The sequence below is a fragment of the Pyrgilauda ruficollis genome, unplaced genomic scaffold (genome assembly GCF_017590135.1).
Source record: "Pyrgilauda ruficollis isolate IOZ18807 unplaced genomic scaffold, ASM1759013v1 scaffold21, whole genome shotgun sequence".
NCBI classification, from domain to species: Eukaryota; Metazoa; Chordata; class Aves; order Passeriformes; family Passeridae; genus Pyrgilauda; species Pyrgilauda ruficollis.
The window spans coordinates 7,933,042-7,951,666 of NW_024520318.1; the positions used below are offsets into that span (position 1 = coordinate 7,933,042).

The 18,625-nt window shown below is 41.7% G+C and overlaps 1 protein-coding gene across 1 annotated transcript in view; it reads right to left on the reverse strand.

The window, feature by feature from the left end:
- The window catches only part of MCF2L2 (MCF.2 cell line derived transforming sequence-like 2), a 117,444-nt gene extending 99,096 nt beyond the window's left edge, over positions 1–18,348 (reverse strand). The window contains exons 1-5 of the mRNA XM_041467836.1: positions 18,161–18,348; positions 17,920–18,003; positions 9,736–9,850; positions 4,639–4,729; positions 3,327–3,446 (exon numbers count right to left, since the gene is read on the reverse strand). Of these exons, the coding sequence (XP_041323770.1) occupies positions 3,327–3,446; positions 4,639–4,729; positions 9,736–9,850; positions 17,920–17,995 (402 nt within the window). The 5' untranslated portion in view covers positions 17,996–18,003; positions 18,161–18,348. The remainder of the gene's footprint in view (positions 1–3,326; positions 3,447–4,638; positions 4,730–9,735; positions 9,851–17,919; positions 18,004–18,160) is intronic.
- Between the last annotated feature and the right edge of the window lie 277 nt (positions 18,349–18,625).

Here is an 18,625-nt window from a genome sequence, read left to right on the forward strand (position 1 = left end):
AGATATCACTCACTACAACACTCCACTTGCTGCCCACTTCCAGGCAGAGTATGACCCATTACCATTACCCTCCTAACCCATCATGAAACTAGGTTTTAAAACCACATGTAGTTGTCCATCCATCCAGACTTTAACTTGACTTGGATACAAGAATATAGTGGAGGATGCATCTGGCCCCAGGGAGCCATACAGGCTGAAAACTCTCAAGTAGGCCCTCACTCTGTTCTTTTTCACTTCCAGCAGTTCATCTTCTCCTTAACCCCTGTCTTTAAACACAGAAACAAGATCATCTTGTTGGTGAAGAAACTGTAGCAAAGAAAGGTATCTCAGCCAAAGTTAAAGGAAAAACTGTTCCCTGAATGTGTTATGAAACACTGTTCTGTTATGATCAAAGCCAGAAAACTCAAAAAGCTGCATCATCTTGAAAAGGCCTCACACTGGAACATAAAGTCTATGCACTAATTCTGAATTGGAAATCACATTTGAAAAAGTAAATCTTAACTGCTTTGTAGCTCTTCCCCATCAGAGATGTTGCTGACAAGATGGAACTCTTCTGATACTTCAAACCTCACTGAAACCACAGAGGTACACTGTTATGCAGTTTTCTTTTAGAAAGAATTTTATATTTGTTTTAACTTGGTACGCTCAGCATGAGCCACTAAACAAACCTATTAATATTGCCAACTATGGTGCTACCCAACGGGGTGTGGGTCTTCACCATGCAGGCATTCCTGCAGGAGAAAGCCTATGAGCAATCCAGCATTTGTCTAAAAAACCAATCTAAGTGAGCATTAGCATCTCCCATGCTGCTTGCCAGACAGGAGACAGTCACAGTCAGTCACCTGGAGAGTGCAAAGGAGCAGGAGTTTAGAAGAGAAGGATCAGTGTGGAACATGGAGCTGTGGGGGGCTGCTTCTGGATGGGTTAGGCTGTCAAAAAGAAGTCACAGCCTACAAAGCTCAGGGAAGTACTTGCTGTGGACAGATTGTTCAGACTTTTCTGTATGTTCTGAAGATGCTTTAATTCACTTCCTATGACGGGATGTTCCTTGGGTGCATCTCTGGGTGTTTCTTTTGAATTCATAGATTTCAATCTCAGATGAACCCTACTGTGTCTCCTATATTTCTATATCTTGATCCTGGCTAATGATATCTACTCAAATCATGATCCCAATAGAAATTTACCTGATGAGGTTTTATTACCCACATTTGTATGTCAATGTGATATAAATCCTGCATTTCCTTTTTGGTGTCTGGTTGGTAATTTCAGCCTTTATTTCCAGCTCCTGTTTGATCTTCCGGTTTCTACTCATTCCAGTATTGATTTAACCCAGAAAATCTATTTTACTGAGCATATTTGCAGTCTGATAGCTCAAATAAACTATTAAACAAATGTTTCCTTAACAAACACACACAATATTCTTGGAGCTCGTTTTGAATGCTCATGTCTTGGTCCTGACTCACAGCTGTGATAGGAAATGCCACCCATCCACGGGCCAGTTATGACATGAATGTTGTCATAGAGCCAAACACACAACACAAACAAACAACCTGCCAAGAATTTAAAAGATCATGGTGATACTGAAGATAGGTACTGATCCCTAATTCCTTGAGTAAGGACCTCTCCAGTGGGACAAGAACTCTGTGGTCCTGTTCTCCTGCTTGGCACTTAGGATGCTGTTTTCAAGGAGGACAAAGAGATATTGCTCTCAGTAACTTCCCTGCTCTGAAACTGGGGTATGCAAGACATGCCCAGGTGGTATTTTTAAGATGGGAAACACAGGAGAAAAGCCCCCCCAGAGAGCACGACAGATGCCAGGAACTTACACCACCTCTAGTACAACCCTAAGTAATTTAGAATAGCATCAGACATATGTGGGCAGCCTGTCTACAAATCTGACAGGCTGTCTAAAGACATCTGGGCAGGAGGCGGCAAGCATGTCATGCTCTTAGTTTTTGTAAGGCTGCTCTCTAAGAGCTCTGTGGGCATACCCAGGATGGCTCAAAATATCCAAGATGACCCCAAACTAAACTGATATCTTGATTTTCCTGCCTGTAAGAAAGATAAGTTAGCATTTCATACTTAATGCAGTGCTTGGCCCCTGCCTAGAACTAACCTCCCTTCCAACTTTGATCCTTTCCAAGTTTTGAAATGCAACTCTGATGTCAAATAAATTGCTAAAAGTATAGGAAATGCTGAATTGTTGGAAAATGCCAGTCCTTCATGAAGTTGTCCCTTTCTGGGCTGCAGTCACTGGTACAACAGTTGCTATAGCAACAGATGGTGGCATATTAAATATAGGTACATGCATTTTTTAAAGTACTATAAAATATTTTGGGTTGTATTCAAGCATAAGTTTTTCATCAACTTTGCATTTTACCAAAAAGCCACCCTTACCAAATGACAGTAAATGTTACAATTTAACCACAGTAACCAAATATCTATTCATGCTTCCTTTCCTGTGTGCACTGCAATAAACAGCTGCTGTCTCTCACTTCAGGAGAAGCGGGAAGTGTTTTTAACATCTGAATTCAAACCTGAGTTTCAATACAGCTAGAATTTGTTAGAGGAGAGCCATAAGTATTTTGCAAAACAACATAAACCCAAAAACAAAGTCCAAAACATCTGAAATCCCTCCAGTAAAGTTACTGTGAAACACAATATGAGTCTGATCCAGGATAAAATATCATCAATAATCATAATTCAAGTTTATTTATAAAACTTTAAAAATTTTGACACCACTTGCAAACATGCAGCTAAAAACAACTCCTAAAATACCCCTCACAGAATAATCTCCAACTCTTTCAGGATTGCTAACCTTCTTCATATCACAGTCTCATCAACCTACAGCATATGCCAAGTGCAAATAAAAATAAGTAAAACACAAACTCTGAATCTTGAGGATATGGGAATTATAAAAGACATTCAGACTAAGCAATGTTACAGGGACAGTTAGTGCTGCCATGGATAACCCATCAAATAGTGCAGAATTCAGCCCTAGGCTTCTGCTGCTCTGTATTCCTGAATACTTATGTTTGTCACTGGAGTGGGATCTACCTCTGCCTACAAGAAGGGAACATCTCCACTGAATTAAAATGCCAGTACTTAAAAACGGAGTCACATTGTATAGCTAGACTGGACATGGAAACATGCCCATTAAACACTGTGAACCGTCCACTGCTAAATAACTCTTTGGCATCACCCCACAGACCCAGATGAAAGGCCCCAGGTGCCACTTGCAATCCTGGGTTATGGGAAATTGCTGACAGCCCAGAACTGCAGAAATGGAGAAAAGAAAATGCATGGACAAAAAACTGCATGCTTACCGGTACCTTCATTTTAAAGTCATCTCGATAGAGCTTAATGCCAATGTCAGCGATTGCCCTTTGGATAAAGCGGGAGGGTCTCAGGACAAACACCAGCTGCAGGTTTCCTGGAAATGCTCCCTGCAAGCAATATAGAATTCTTAGAAGGCACATTTCTACCTTGCAAGGGAATTTTCAGCCAAGTGTATCCTCACCAGTAGGGCTAAGTAGAAAGGACTTGTGCTCATTGCCTCAGCTGGTCCATTCAGCATGTGCTCATAGTCACTATTTCCAAGCCCAGCAGGAAGACTGACCCATGGATTTTACTGCCCAGCCACACGTTATTTCATGATACAGATTTATCACAGTGGTCCAAAGTTCCTGACAAGTGCCTTTCTCCCCCATATCCAAACCCCACCAAGCCCCATTTGCACCACCACACCAGAAGGTTTTCCATTTTTTAGGCTGCAGCCACTAGAGGGCAAAGCTGGCTGCCCGCGTTGGTCTGGTGAGGGAAGCTGGTGGCACAGATGGATTCCCCAAGCTGACCTACCTATTCACCCTGCAAAGGGTTTTGAATCTTTTTAACCTCACATATTTTTACACACAGGCAGGCACTCAACATGTTCATCAGATATGGCCCTGCCTGCAACACCCAGCCTACATCTCTCACACTCCTCTGAGCTCATCAAGCATAGAAAAAGAACAATTTCTTGAAGAGAGCAGTAAAAAAGCCTGAGAATGAAAAACATTTCTGTCTAAATACCTTGAAAGAACTTAAAGTCGCCTTTGTCATCCTGCATCCTACACCTCTGTGTGTAAGTGCTTGGTCCTCACACAGTAAATGTTCCTAGTAAGTGATGTATATAAAACCAGCTGCTTTTTTCAGCACTGAAAATCAGTGCCCAGCTCTGAGTTTTGCAAATAAGCTATTAAGAGTTTCTGACAGAGATCGTTTACTACTGTGCAAACACAAATCCCTTGGGATCTATTTCTTTCATAAGCAGGCCACGTCATTCCCTCCTCAGGGCACAGAAGGGGTACCTCTTAATACTCCTCTAGGAACCAACTTCAAATTACTAGAATATATATTGCAGTCAACCCAGAAAACAAGGAATTTGTCCTAATTCAGCAGTAAACAAGACTATGTAATTTGTCTCTGCAGCTTCCTCCCTCTGTTATTTAACACTTATGAGCTGCAGGGCCGAGGAGAATCTGCATCCACAGCCAGAAAATAGGAGCTTAAAATGAGCACAGGAGGCTGTATCGTGTGCTGAAGGTTCAGCAGACAATTTTAATTTCTAGAAGATAAATAACAAAAGCAAGCACTTACTGCTATTCGTGTCAGGGATGCCTTGACTGCACTCCATTTGTCCCGTCGTCTGTCTATGATGATGATGAATCCGATGCTGGCAGCCTCCAGACTGCAAAACAGATGAAATAGGTGTGCTGGGTTACAGGGAGACACTCCTGTTCCAAGGCAGAGAGCTGCAGCAAAACACAGCCTCCGTCACACCACGCTCGGAGCCCATTATGAAAACACAACGTACAGTGGAAAGAATGAATATTTGGCAGAAACGCACATGAAAAGGAAAGCCAGCAAAATTTCTCTTTCCAGCATGAGGCTAGCAGCTTACACAAAACATGAATATTTTATCTGCTGGATCTCTCAGCTGCTGTGCTACTCTGCTGCCAGTCTAGGTGACATGAATAGTTCAGGATCACAAATTACACTGTGCTCTTTTGAAGACAAAACCCCCATATCTTTTTTTTTTCCCTGCAAAATTAGACACCCCCCCTACAGTCTTCATTCTCCAAGTATGCTGACACCTGAAAGGGGCACTGAGCTCCAGGGCATCAGTATCCCCTGTCTTGTGTACACAAAGTCCCAGGAATTCTGGTAGGCAAAGCAGAAAATGAAGAGTTCTGTTTTGCCAATCACAAACCTGTTCTGGGGTTGCAAGTCATTCAAAACTATCCTTTTCAACATATCAGCTAGAATAACAGTTCCTGTTCCTTCTCAATGCTTTTCAAGGAGGATCTAGGAGGTAGTGATTTGGTGCTTCATTCCACCTATGTAGACTCCATCCTCTCTTTCCCTCTCAAAAATCCTGCTCTGGAGTGCCCGGTTTCAGTGGGACTACTCTTCTCTCTGCCTTCCAAGAGCACTCAGCATTGGAGAAGCTAAGAAGTACACACTGAGTGTCCAGAACCTTCACCAGAGCAGGATAGCTCAGCCATCTCAGGACAAACCAGAGACAGGCATAAATGTCACAATCAGAGGACATACTGTAATCAAACATCTTATCACAAATTAAGGAAAAAAAATGGTTTAAAATATCTCCTTGATCCCTATTGCACTGTCCATACAAGGACCAACTCAGGAAATGTTTCCATGGGTCATTTTATCCAAACTCATGTCAATAATCTGCTGAAGACTATCAACACAATAACAACTCTGAGCTCTTGCTGCAGCCTTGCAGGATCAAAAACTGAAAGCCAAAGTATTGTGCAAAACTGGGATGCCATGTGAATGCTCCTAGTAGTTCATACTGATAACAGGAAAACTCACTGAATTTTCCAATTTAGTATTTTTACAGCATTCCTCTGAGGATTACAAAATTCAATGACAATACATGACCTTTCCTCTTCAGTAGTGCAACATGCAGCTCTCTGCAGAGGACAGAAAATATGTTTGCAACAGTGCCTCTCAAACACAGGGAAGAGAACTCATCTGTTTTACCTTTTATAAATACACAAATGTATACATACTCTTCAGTAGTCTTAGATATACACAAACACATACACATGCTTCAGTAGCTCAACAAATATTCCACAGAATAAAATTCCTTGATAATGTTCAAATAAAGTTAACAAGGATATTGTGTGTGTTGCAGATTGTTACAGAAAGGGTGAGAAACTAAACACAAAAGTGTCAACCTGGGCCCTTCACCTTCAAATGACGTTCAGCACAGCATCAGTTGTTGTCACTGAAATAAGCCAATGGTACTTGTATGTTTGCTTTTTGATGTGGAGGGTTTTTTTTTGTTTTGCTTGTTTGTGGGGTTGTTTTTTTGTTGTTGTTGGGGGGTTTTGCAGATTTTTTTTTCTTTTTAGCTAGACAGGACTGACTGAAGTCCTAAATTTAACCAGTCCTAAATTTAAACAGAGAGCGTGTCAGCAAGTGATCCTATTTCAGCAGCATGCTGAAAGGCCATGCCAAGGTCTGAATGTCATTTGGCACCAAGGGATGGATGCAGGCACACAGCCATGGGAAGAGGCCTGGCCGAGATGGCAGCATCAGCACAAGTGGATGTACAGCTGAGAACCCCCACTCCAGTGTGCATCCAGAGAAAGTTTGCTGAAGAACAAACACACACACACACACATTCTATCAATGTTTGCTCAGTGTCAGTACTGTAATATCTCTACCTTCATTATGAAAATGCCTTGGGGTTTCTCCAGTTCTCTGAAAAGGAGGATTTGAAGACAATCCCAAAGAGCAGATAAACATCAGGCTTACCTCCAAAATAAATTCTGGCACATTTGCCCAGATTTACAGATGCTTGGCAGAAAGGTTCTCTTTCCCTGAATGAAATATCTGCAATCAGCAGAACTCTTCCATCCTCAGCTCTATATTCAGGTTTGCCCTCAAATACTCACTTGAGATGTTGAATTTCCTGACCTCTTTTGGAAGGAGAAAAGGACATCTGTTTATCAAAGTACTTAATCAAGTTAAAGAGAAAGAAATTCTGGCCATGGAATAAAGCAAGTAAAAAAGGGCTTTCTGGAGCTATCTAGTGCATGCACAGAGACATGCATGTGCACACACCATGTTACTGAGTGTCTGTGGATGTGTTTGTATGAAGACTCCTTTGGTGGAGCACTCTCATGAGCAGGTGTTGAACCACAGGGAAAATGAATCAGGTTACAAAAGTCTTACTGGGCTGATCTTCAATCCTATAATATGTTTTGTCAGATGAGCATATAAGATTAATCATTCCAGAGGGACTTAGAAAGTTACTAAGTGTTAGTAATGTAAGTGATGTTATCTGCAATCACAGAGCTTATCTCCACAACTAGCATGGACCTTATTGTACAGGATATGCAGAATCAGACACTATAAAAGACAGATATTCTCTCTACATTTGCCTGGAAAATGATGCTGATTTCTCTGGTTCACTAAGCTCTGAAGAAGTATTTTCTATGATAAATAGGATGAACTGCTTTTCAAACTATACCTCATCTCACCTGATTCATGGCCATACCCTCTGTAACTCCAGAAGAGTTAGAGACAGCTCTCTTGTTCTTAGTCACTTTGTTGGATACCTTCACATCTTTCTTGAGAATTAAAGCAGAAGGTGGACTACTAGCAGTGAAGCTACACACACAGGAATACTGTTATATTACACACAGCATTATCTAGTACAGTAGTGCTGGCAAAAGTAACAATGCACACCTTTTACTGCTGTACATGGCAAAGACTCTGTGTGCATGGACCAAGCCAACTGCAGATTGACAGAGCTCTGCTGCACCCAAACAGGTCCACTACTTAGGCCTCATTGAGTTTGAGCTCTATGTAATTATGTCATAAATCACACAAAGCTTTCTGCTCAGGATCTTTTTCTAAATTAACATCTTTCTTCCTCATCATTTACAGAGATAGTGGCAAATTTCAAATGGTGACTCAAGAAATGCAGGCAATCCTTCTAAAAGCACTGCAATAAAGACTAGAAAATTTCTTGGAAAATTCATATCCCTTCAGTGTGGTCTAGGCTCAAACCTAAGAGCCAAGCCAATGTGCTGGTACGCAGAAAATGTACCTTGAAACCCCAGCTAGTCAGTGACCTTGAACAGGTAATTTAGAGCAAACTGGGCAGTCACTTACTCAACACAAGTTTTTGTGAGCCTGCTTGTAGAGTGATATATTACTCACATATATGTCATCATCTGTAAAATAGGTATATCACAGCTCTCCTGACTTACAAAGTTTGTTCATTCTTTGCACATGGCTCTGGGATTCCTCAGGGGAAGAGAAAGCAGAGAACTGGAATTGAAACAAAGCAAAAGTCCATCTAGTTCAACACCCTGAGCCCAGTGTTGGTAGATAGTGGCTACTGAGATAAAGGCAGCAGGAAAATGAGAAGGCCAATATTTCTCTTGGTATATTCTCCCAAGCCCCAGCATTAAGGAATAAATTAATTCCTTCAGCCTGGGTTTGCATTTGAGCCATTGTGTCCAGCTGCCATTGATGGAGCAATCCTTCATGAATTTGGCTTATTTCTTTTGAATGCATCTGTGCTTTTGGGCTTCACACAGGCTGCAGAAGCTCAAAGCATTTCTGTCTATCATGTTGACAATGTAACATGCTGGTTCCCCACATGTGACAAAATCACAGGGAATCATCTCCCTGCATAGCAAGTACAAAGAACTGAAAAACTACTTTTATGGTTTTCCCAGCCACTGATGCTGTTGTCTATTGACCTGAGGCTGGTCACCCTCCCAGTCCTGAAGGAGTAAAGAAATACTGAAAACAGAGTTTCCCCTGGCGAACAGAAGTCCCACAGAGCAGAGTGAAACAATGAAGCTGTTAAGTTCACAGTATGTGGTTTCTCTCAGCTTGCTTTGGCAGCTCTGGCAACAACTTTGGCAAATACACGGAGGTGGAGCTGTAAAACTTCTCACTCAAACTTGAAGGAGGCACGTTTTCAAGCACCTTTTTGCAGAAGACCACAGGAAATGATAAATAATTGCTGTGCTTCTCATTATTACAAACAGCCATGGTCTAGAGACAGGATCAGGGGACTGAAAAAATATTAAGCTCTCTTAGATAAGCAAAAAATAATTCAGCAGTCATGCTTTTCATTTCCTCAGAGGAGGGGAACTCAAGTTTGTTTCACTATCCTTATAAAGCTGCAGGCAAAAAGCAAGGAAAACATCCTGGCTGTGGAGCAATCTCCAAAGAAATGAAGTACCTGAAAGCACATGGTCCTTGCCAGAATCCTGTCAGTGGGGCACCTCACTTGCTTTCTCAGCAAGGGGAAAGCTGCACAGAAAGGTGCACTCAGAGGAAAAGCAGTCATGGGGCCTATGTAAGTATGGCTCCTTCCTGAAGCAGCCCTTCCCTCATTACATCCAGTGCCCTTGAGGCTTTTCACAAACACCCCCCTTTAGCTTCCTTTGATCTGCCATCTTTGCTGCTGCTCTTCAGAACTATTCCTGTCCTAATTCAGTTCAACCTGCCCTGTTTGAAGCTTTCTTTTCCATGAAAATTACATAATTCCTAGGGCCTCTGGTGTATAGGGAAGTTTCATAATGACTGGAGAGATGCAGAGGCACTGGTATGTCCTGGTAGCACAACTAAAATCAGTGAGCCACTGGGAAAGCAAAACTCTCTAGGAAATCAACAGAAATTTGTGCTTAGTCTCACCTGGGAATGCTGGTTAGATAAGTGACCACATTCAGAAAATCGTCATCAGGTATCTCACTGAATCCTGCAAATTCTGGAAAGGTTATAATGGGTGCCCCATCCTTCCCTCTTCCTCCTGCAAAAAAAAAGTCAAAGTTTAGAAGGTGATTTTATGACTTTGGACAGCCTGGTCAGTACTCAAGTGGGAAACACTGGCATACTTCTCCTTGTAAAGCACCCACATCCAGTAATCATCGTCAGCTCCCATCTGATACAACTCATTGTAGTTTCATTACCTCTGTTTACTCCAGATGAGATTCTAGCCTTTGAGATTCTCAGCTTTTTCATTAACCTTCTGCAAAATTCTGATTAAGTGCTTTTTTTCCTTAAGAATGCTCAAATGCATGGAGGAATTTTTCTTATCATACTTATTTGCACCAAAACACTGATAGGACAGGAAACTGCAAAACTCATAAGCAATAAGGTTGAGTCCCTTTCTGAGGGATTCAGAAATCTACCTGATTCAGATTCAGGTAGAGCCACAGGAGGCATGGAGCCAAGCCCCTTGGAAGCAAGCAGCCTTTACAGCTCTCCTGACACGATGCTCAGCCCCAAGAGCTGCTGCAGCCCACAGCACAAACCCTGTTTACTTGTAGCACCATTCCTAACTTGGTTCCACTAATAAATCTGGGCATTGCTCCAACCACACAGAAGTTACAGGGGATTTTCTCACCAGCTTGGGTCAAAGCTGAGAGCAGACTGAGGAGGCAGCAGCACATAAAGCAGCATGATGAAACAAAGCTTTTGTTATAGGTATCTTATTGCTTAATTCTCCTTAAACAGAGTATTAAGAATATGCTTTTCCCTGAGTCTTTCTCCTTTCTCTGCAATTTTTATTTAAACATATTTTTTGCACCAGGCTCAGGAACTCTCTAACAACACAGTACTGAGTGAATTTCTGCTGCAGACTCAGTTTTCTGAGTCATTCATGACACACAAAGGACTCTTGCCCAAGGGACAGCCATATTCTGGGCTTCTCTTTAGTAAAGAGGAAGCTGTGAGGCAGTAAATTACCTTCCTCGGGAAAATATCCAATAAATTATCCCATTAGGAGCATGGGAGTGGGGGAAAAAACCCCATTCTCATTCCTTGAAAGCACCCTCTAAATCCCCATAAATAATCCCCGTTTCCAGGCTGCTCCCATCCACCATTGCCTTTCCCTGTTGATAACCACGGTTGATGCCACAAACCAGTTTCTCCTGCTCTGTTGGTGGTCATTGCAAGGAGGTGCTCCAGTAATTCCTGGCTATTTCTCTGTAGAGTGGACAGTCCCTTGCTAGTCCTGATCCTGCCTCTGCCCTATCCTCACCAGCCTCAGTTGGATGATTTAAAATCCCTTCTGTGCTGTCTGGCCATGGAGAGCTGGAATGCTGGGGGATACAATGTTTGCACAAGGTAAAACTCAGAGCTCTAGAAAATAGGAATTTTGAACTTTTTCTTCTTGACATCTGGTGACATGGTATCAGCACACTACCTTTAGCCCCTCCTTTCCTTTCTGAAGGTTGATTATTGCTTTGACTACATCTGAAAATGACTCAGTTGTGTGAGATCATTCACTATCTCACCTTGCTAAGGAGAAAACAGGCTCAAAAGTCTCTCAGCCAAGAGGGAAAGCAAGAAAGCCATTATTCACACTGCACTGAATTGGATTTCAAATGCTAAGCAGAGCCACAGCCTCCACATTGACCTCCCCACTGGCCTTGGGGTGATGCCAAATGCTGATGCATGGCAGCTGGATCTCCAGCTGCACTGTCTGCAGTCAGCAGTGATGTAGAATATGCTGTCTTGCAAATTTAGTCAGGCTTCCCCCAGACTGCTGCACTCTAGACCAGGAACTCCAACCAGCAGGTACCCAGTTAGGCTGGTTTGTTACAGATTCTCAGTGACACCTCCTGGACACAAACAGTAACAGCCAGGAAAATTTAATCCAAACAAATTTGTCTGCTGTCTCTTTGTGCAGAGCTCAGTACATGCCAAGGCATTTCATATGTAGTATCTTGTGAACATTCACAGGATTTCTGGGCACCAAACTTTCCCATTCACATATTTCAAATATGTGAATATACCTTAAATGAGAGAGATGTAGCAACTTGGAATATTTTGGTTTAAAGCAGCAATATTTGCCACTGAAGGATAAGGTAGAGATTCCCCTGGATTCCCTATTTTAACACCTGATAGTTTAGCTACAGTTATATTCAAGATTTGTTCAAACTACAAGTTTCAAAGGGTACTTCTAATGCTCCTGCTCATGAGGATCTCTTTGTGTCCCTTTTATTTCATCTCCTGCATCTCCATTCACATATGTGCTCTTCTTCCCCTGGCCTCTTCCCTGAGCTGGATGAGGCAGGCTGATGATGCACTCTGTGTATTTTTGTCATGGGATCTTCTCCTATAAAAAGCCATCCAAAGAATGAATGTAAGCAGACCGAACACTGACTTATTCCTTCCACCACTGGCAACAAATCTAGGACACTTAGGAGCAGCCTCAGACTGAACATTCAACTAAGAGTCAGCAGCTCCTGCCTCTGACTAAGCCACAGGCCCTTAACAGCTGCTGATCTCTATCTCATTCTCCAATGTGAAGGCAACACTTGCTGCTTCAACCACACCAGAACCCTCAGATGGTTGAGCAGAGCTGTTTTTCAGACAGGGAAATAAACAAGGAAACCTTCAGTTCCTGCCACACCAGGAAATTAGAGGGAAGTTTGAGGGAGTTTGGTATTCAGAAATTGTTAAGTGCTATGATGAGAAGAGAGCAGAAATGTGTAAAGTGTTGAGTGACAAGAAATACCACAAATATGTTACAAATTAGTTTTTCCTGCCCATATCTGAAGTTCAAGCAGTAGTTGAGTTACAAAGGAAAATTATCTATATCCATTTGGATAAGGGATATAAGGGAAGCTCTTTAAATACCAAGAGTGTCTGGAAAACTCTCTCTTCAGTACAAGAGAGCAATTCCATACATCTAAATGTTAATGCCAATTTTTCCCTGACACTAATCCAAGAATTGCTGCAGTATGCAAATTTCTGCAGAATGTGGATTGACAAGCTGCAGCCCTTTTTTCCTCGGCCATCAACCTTTCTTTCTAGGGAGTTGCCACAAGATTTCTTCCAGTCCTTGAAATACTTTAGCTAGATACTACTCAATGTCTTGAAAGGACAGACAGCAGAAACTAAAAGACAATAGGGACAGTCTCCAGTCAGCACCATAGCCATAAGGACTGAGTACATGGAATTTGTCTTTTATGAAATTTAGAAGAGATAGCACACAAGCTGTATCAGAATTATACAAGGTACCCATGGTAATGGGACCTTCACTAACTCTGAGGTGTGCCAATCCCCAATGTCCCAGGACACAGAGCAGCATTCACAGCTGCTCCTATTAGACAGACTTTCCAGCAGCCAATGCAGCCTGGATAGCTGCTGCAGTGAAGATGGGGCCAGAATTCAGCTGTGGAAACAAAAGCTGAAGTATCTGGGGAAGGAATATATGTGGGGAGAAAAGGTTATGGCAGCTGAGAAAATTTAATTTTGCTTTGCAGTGTAAAGGGTGTGATTGACAAATGAGGTGTGAGTGCTGAATTCTGAGAGCTCTCTCAGTGGAAGCTGTATATTGGTATGACTGATGTAAAAGCAGAAAGCAATCACAACTGCAGGCCAAGACCCTGAACACAATGAGGATCTTAGAAAATTTCCCACTCCCAGTTCCAGCCCTCCCCATCTTCCACCTAGGCACAAAAAATATCCATGGTTGAGACAATAAGGGGCTACACTAAAGTCCTATTCTATAGCCAGCAGCTCTTCTAACTAGAGATCACCAAATATGCTGAATCCCTTGGGAAATAAAACCAAAACAAATGAAAAGCACCAGCCCAACAAAGGGGCTATAGTCAGAAGTTCCAAAAGTTAGTCTGCAAGTTTCCAGAGCTCACCTCCCCAGCCTGCCACAGACAGAAACTCATCAGTTAGTATTGGAAAGTGTTCTCTCAAATGCTGCTGACACTTGCAACCTTACTGCTTGGGCCTGCCCACATGCAGAGAGCTCCCTGAGTCATCACAGCCCAGCCCTGACTACAGTTCGTCTCCTGGGTCAGCCAGCCAAAAAGTCTAATGATATCTTGGCTGAAGTTTCACTGCTTTGGTCAGGTCTTGCTTTTTTCCAAGCTCTGTTGTTTTGGTTTGCCATGTTGATTAATGGTTGTGAGTGATGAATTTCTCATTAAATCATGTTTCCTGGGTCTCAATTTTTATAAAAGATCCAAACTGTCCTTTTGGCAAGGTCAGGCCAGGTTTTCCAAAAGGCTCAGTTTAAACAGGAAGCAGATGGCCAAATACCCTCCAGACTTTGCAAATTAAATAAACTGGCTTCTGAGTCAGTTACCATTTTCAGATATACTCTCCCATCCACTGAAGTCTGTTAACAGGAGCAGAACACAAAGAAAACGATTCTCCCTGCTAATACACTTCGTGACAGTTTGTCTAATAAAGTCGTGATTTAGCAACATGATCCATTATTGCTGCAAATGGCAGATTGGGATCTTTGACAGAGTAATTACAGATAAGAACAGGTTGTGAAGCTGCAGATAAAAAAGTGGGGGGGGGGGGGGGGGAGAATGGTAGCAATTCCAAGAGCAGATTGGTACAGCAGGACAGAAAAAGTATTTTACTAGTGGTTCTTTATTCTTGAGTAAAAACTGGTGTGTTAGAATAACCTGGCTTTCAGTACTACCCAACTTTGTGATCTAGTTCCCTTAACACCTACAGGAAACACACAAACCTAGCTGAACACTCCTGTGTTGTCACAGCTGTAGTCCCATAATTGAGAGTTTGGTTTTCAGGGAAAGGCAAGAGCCAGTAGTGGTATCAAAGCTAGAATTTAACCACAAGAAGCAGTACTCCTACCAGATCTCACAAGCTAAGCAGGGCTAAATCAGCACATGGGAAAAGAGATGACCAAAGTAAAATTACATCATTAAGGACATTGCCATATTGCATTGCAGCCTTTTCCATGACCTCAGTGGACCAGAGAAGGCTTTGGAGAGCTACCCTGTTCTTGGCATGGAGTAAGGTCTTGATTAGTCTGGTAGGTGGAGGACCAGGACAAACAGGAGGCTGTTATTAGGTAATAGATAGACCCTGACACAATCAAACACCAAACTCATTAGACTTGTTATGTAATTCTTACCATCTGCTCAGAGACCACAAGACAGTCAGATCCTCTTAAGAAGTTTGCACACAGCAATATGGAGAGAAGTGTTTGTAATGAGTCATGTCCAGAGAAAACAAAGAGGCTTTGATTCAATCATTTTCCCTTTTCTTTTTTACTTTACTGCAAGGAAACATCGTGAGTTCACTGCATCTGCCTCAGCTGCCAGCTGTTACTAAAAAGGTGTTATTAACCAAAGAAATACTCATCTATGACAAAGTTTACAACAGTCAACCATGGACTTCCATTATCACTGGACAGCTGCATTTGGGGTCCACAGGACTGAGCAGGAGAGCTTAGCAAAGCTAGAGGCTGTGGAGTAACACAAACCAGACTCAGTGCTACATCCTCTGGGCTCTGCACAGGCATGGAAGAGGTGACTGTAAATCAGTGTATTCCACTGTTAGGAATTGTTCAGAGAAACATAATTTATGTCCATAATGCTCTACAAGGACATTGGAATTGCCTTTTACTGCCCAAGATAGTGACACCAAAGAACGGAAGGGCTTTTTTTTTTCTTTTTTTTCTTTTTTTCCAGACAGTGGCTACTGAGCTGCAACATTTCAAAATGGAAAACCAGTAAATAGGCTAAGTATCAAATTTTCAGCCACCATGTAGGCAAGCATTGAAGCACCAAAATATTTGTGGTTGCTCATACCTAATGAAAAACAGCTAACAATATGCTTTCAGGCAAAGCTACAAAGCCATCTGGGAAAAATCTAAATCAAATGAGGTCATTTAGGTGTGAATTACTTTAATAAGTGAAACGAGGCAGAAGAGTGCCCAGTTTTGTTTTCATTGCATGAAAAAAAAAACCCAATCTTTTGCTAAAGGAAAAAGAATGTAACGTTATTTAGAGAAATGCATTTTTGAAAAGTATAGTAATGTCTGGTTTGCACCTAAAGTTCTCTTTGCAGGAGGCACTAGAGGGAGAGTAAGGAAGATTCCTGCTATGTTTTACCTATGACTCACCAGAGGTCACTAACAGAATAAGACACTGGGCCAAAGGGGCTTCTAAGCCTCCCTTATCTTCTTCACATGCTGCCATGGGGATTCTGGAGTGGAGGCACCCAGGTTTCCAAATTTACCTGTAAACTTCAGACTGATACAAACTTAGAAACTATGAACTACACTGCCCTGTTCTATAGTAGGATACTATTTCTGGACTCTACTGAGGAGATTTTAGATAAGCTTGAAAATTCTTAAAATGTGATTTGTTATTTAGGTAGATGGGGGCATGAAAGACATCTTCTCACTCTCCTTTGCTATTTGTTAGTACTTCTATGTTGATGAGCCACTTATTTGCTGATTCCTAACAAACAAGCCCCTCAGCCTTGCCTTCTTTGAAGAGTTATTTTTCAAGTCTTTAAGCAGCTCATATTTAAACAGCCTCATTTAAACACCTTTCTCATCACTTTCAAGAATAAAAGCATTAGATAAATGTGAAGAGTTGAATTTGCTAAAATAGCAGGTGAGAATACAGGCACTGCTGAAATTATGAATCCATAAAGAAATATGAAAATTCTTTTTTTATGTCTACCCTTGACATTTTTATTCCATGTTTGATGTTCTAGCTGGAATTGGAAATGGGTTTTTTCTTCCTGTTTAGTAAACTACTTTCCATAAGTTGCTCATTACATGCTGTATTCAGCTTTTGCTATTGGTCCCAAATGTTGCAAGGTAACGGGGTTCAAAAATAGCAATCCTCCACATTTTACTGGGCAGGCAATTGTATATGAGGCACTCCGTTCTCAACAACTCCTACTTACCCCTGCACTGAGCACAACAGTGGGATGAAAAGGTTTTGAGCAATTTAATGCAGTTACAGACCCTGTCCTGCCCAGAGGGTTGTGGAATTCTAGGAAGGTGAGACCCTGAGATGCTTTACTGCAGATGAGAAGGCAGTTGGTGCCACCTCTGCTCAGTCAATACCCTCTTCTAATGCAAACCCTTTAGTTACTGAGCTTAGGAAACTGCCACAAGATCCTACCTGCAAGCCTCCAAAATCAAGTTTTAATACTCAGAGCTTCATAAACAATTCTGTGTAAACTAGATTTGGATTTCTTTCAGCAACTTGGAATGCATTTTAAAATGCAAAGACACAGCAAGGATTGGGCCTGCTGAGCTGACCATTTCCAGAGCTGGGATGGTGCACTCTCTGCACTCTATACCCACCAAGAGGGACAGGCTTTCCAAGAGGACCTTCTTATAATCTTAGCATTTTGTGCAAAATCATGATACTTCACTGTTTCTATGGGGAAGATGATAAGAAAATTTTGAATTTTCTTATTTGCAGAACAGATGGAAATAGAGACAAAAGGAGTTGCCAGAGGCCATGCAGTCAACAGCAGAGACTGTTTTAGGACCTAGATAAGATTTTATCATCTACAGTATCCAAAATAATGAATTAAATAATTTGCCAAATATTTCAGTATCAGCTCTTTCTTTGGGATAGGAACTGCGTCACTTTGTGTGATTGCAAATTCCAGGCAAACAAAGGACTATGTAATAATCATATCTTTTAAAGATTAGAACCTTAAACTTTAGCAATGAATCATTTCTAAAACAAAGGCAAATGAGGAAGAAGGGGGAGGTCATGAATAGATCCCTGATAGACCAAAATCTTTTCCCACAAACAAGATGCTTGGACATTGTGCAAAGATATGCAGTGAAAGTTTTGTTTAATTTCTTGCCCTCTAAATATGTTCCTCCCAGCCCATTGTGGAGAACATGGAAAATTAACTTGCTTTAAAAAAACAAGTACAGCAACTTGGCATTTATCCATTCCATACACTGTGAATTGTAGCAGCACTTCTCAGGAGCAATATGAAAATACTATTGCAACTGCTGTACAGAGCTGAAGGGTGACAGTCAGCATGGCACATTCCAGTATGTATCCAAGAGAATCACAGAGTGTCATTATACCAGTAACCTCTTACCTGACAAGATTGCAAATTGCCTGTGGAGCTGCTCTATTATATCCACTGCTACGAGCGGCCGTATCTCCTGCTGCATGATTTCATCTGTGCAAGGGAAAACAGAAATCTTCCGTGAGTTCATAAAGCCTCAGTGACAATTTTTTCCACCTTTAACAACCCAGCAAAACAAAGATGACACTCAAAGTAAAAAGCCTAGCCAGAGCTATTCTATGACTATTGTGGTAAAGATTATGGTACTTACTGAGTCTCCTCTTCAGCCTATTAACTTCATCTATTGCCTTGTGATTTCAGAGAGAGCTTTTCATAAACCAGCTCCAGTAGATTTGCCACAGCTTGCCACAGGTTTGCTCAAGCTGACAGCTGCTCCCTACCACTTCAGGTTCCATATTAAGTCATTACATTTGGCCTCCCACTACAGCAGTTTTTCAGTCTTTGAAACAGTGAAATCTACTGCACATACATGGCCCTGTTCCACCCTGAACTCCCCGAACTCTGCTGGAGACTTTGTGTAGCCAGCCAATCCACAACAGTTTCCTTTCTCGATGCTTTTTCCGCTACAAGCAAATACATAGTAAAAGGAGGAAATAAGGGACTGTGAGACTTTCTTCTCATGAAAACAAAGCCTGTTATTTTAACTGAGCCTGTTAGTTTAAACACTAAAAAGTTTAAAAGTAACTTGGCAAGCAGCTGGGCAAAAAATTACCTC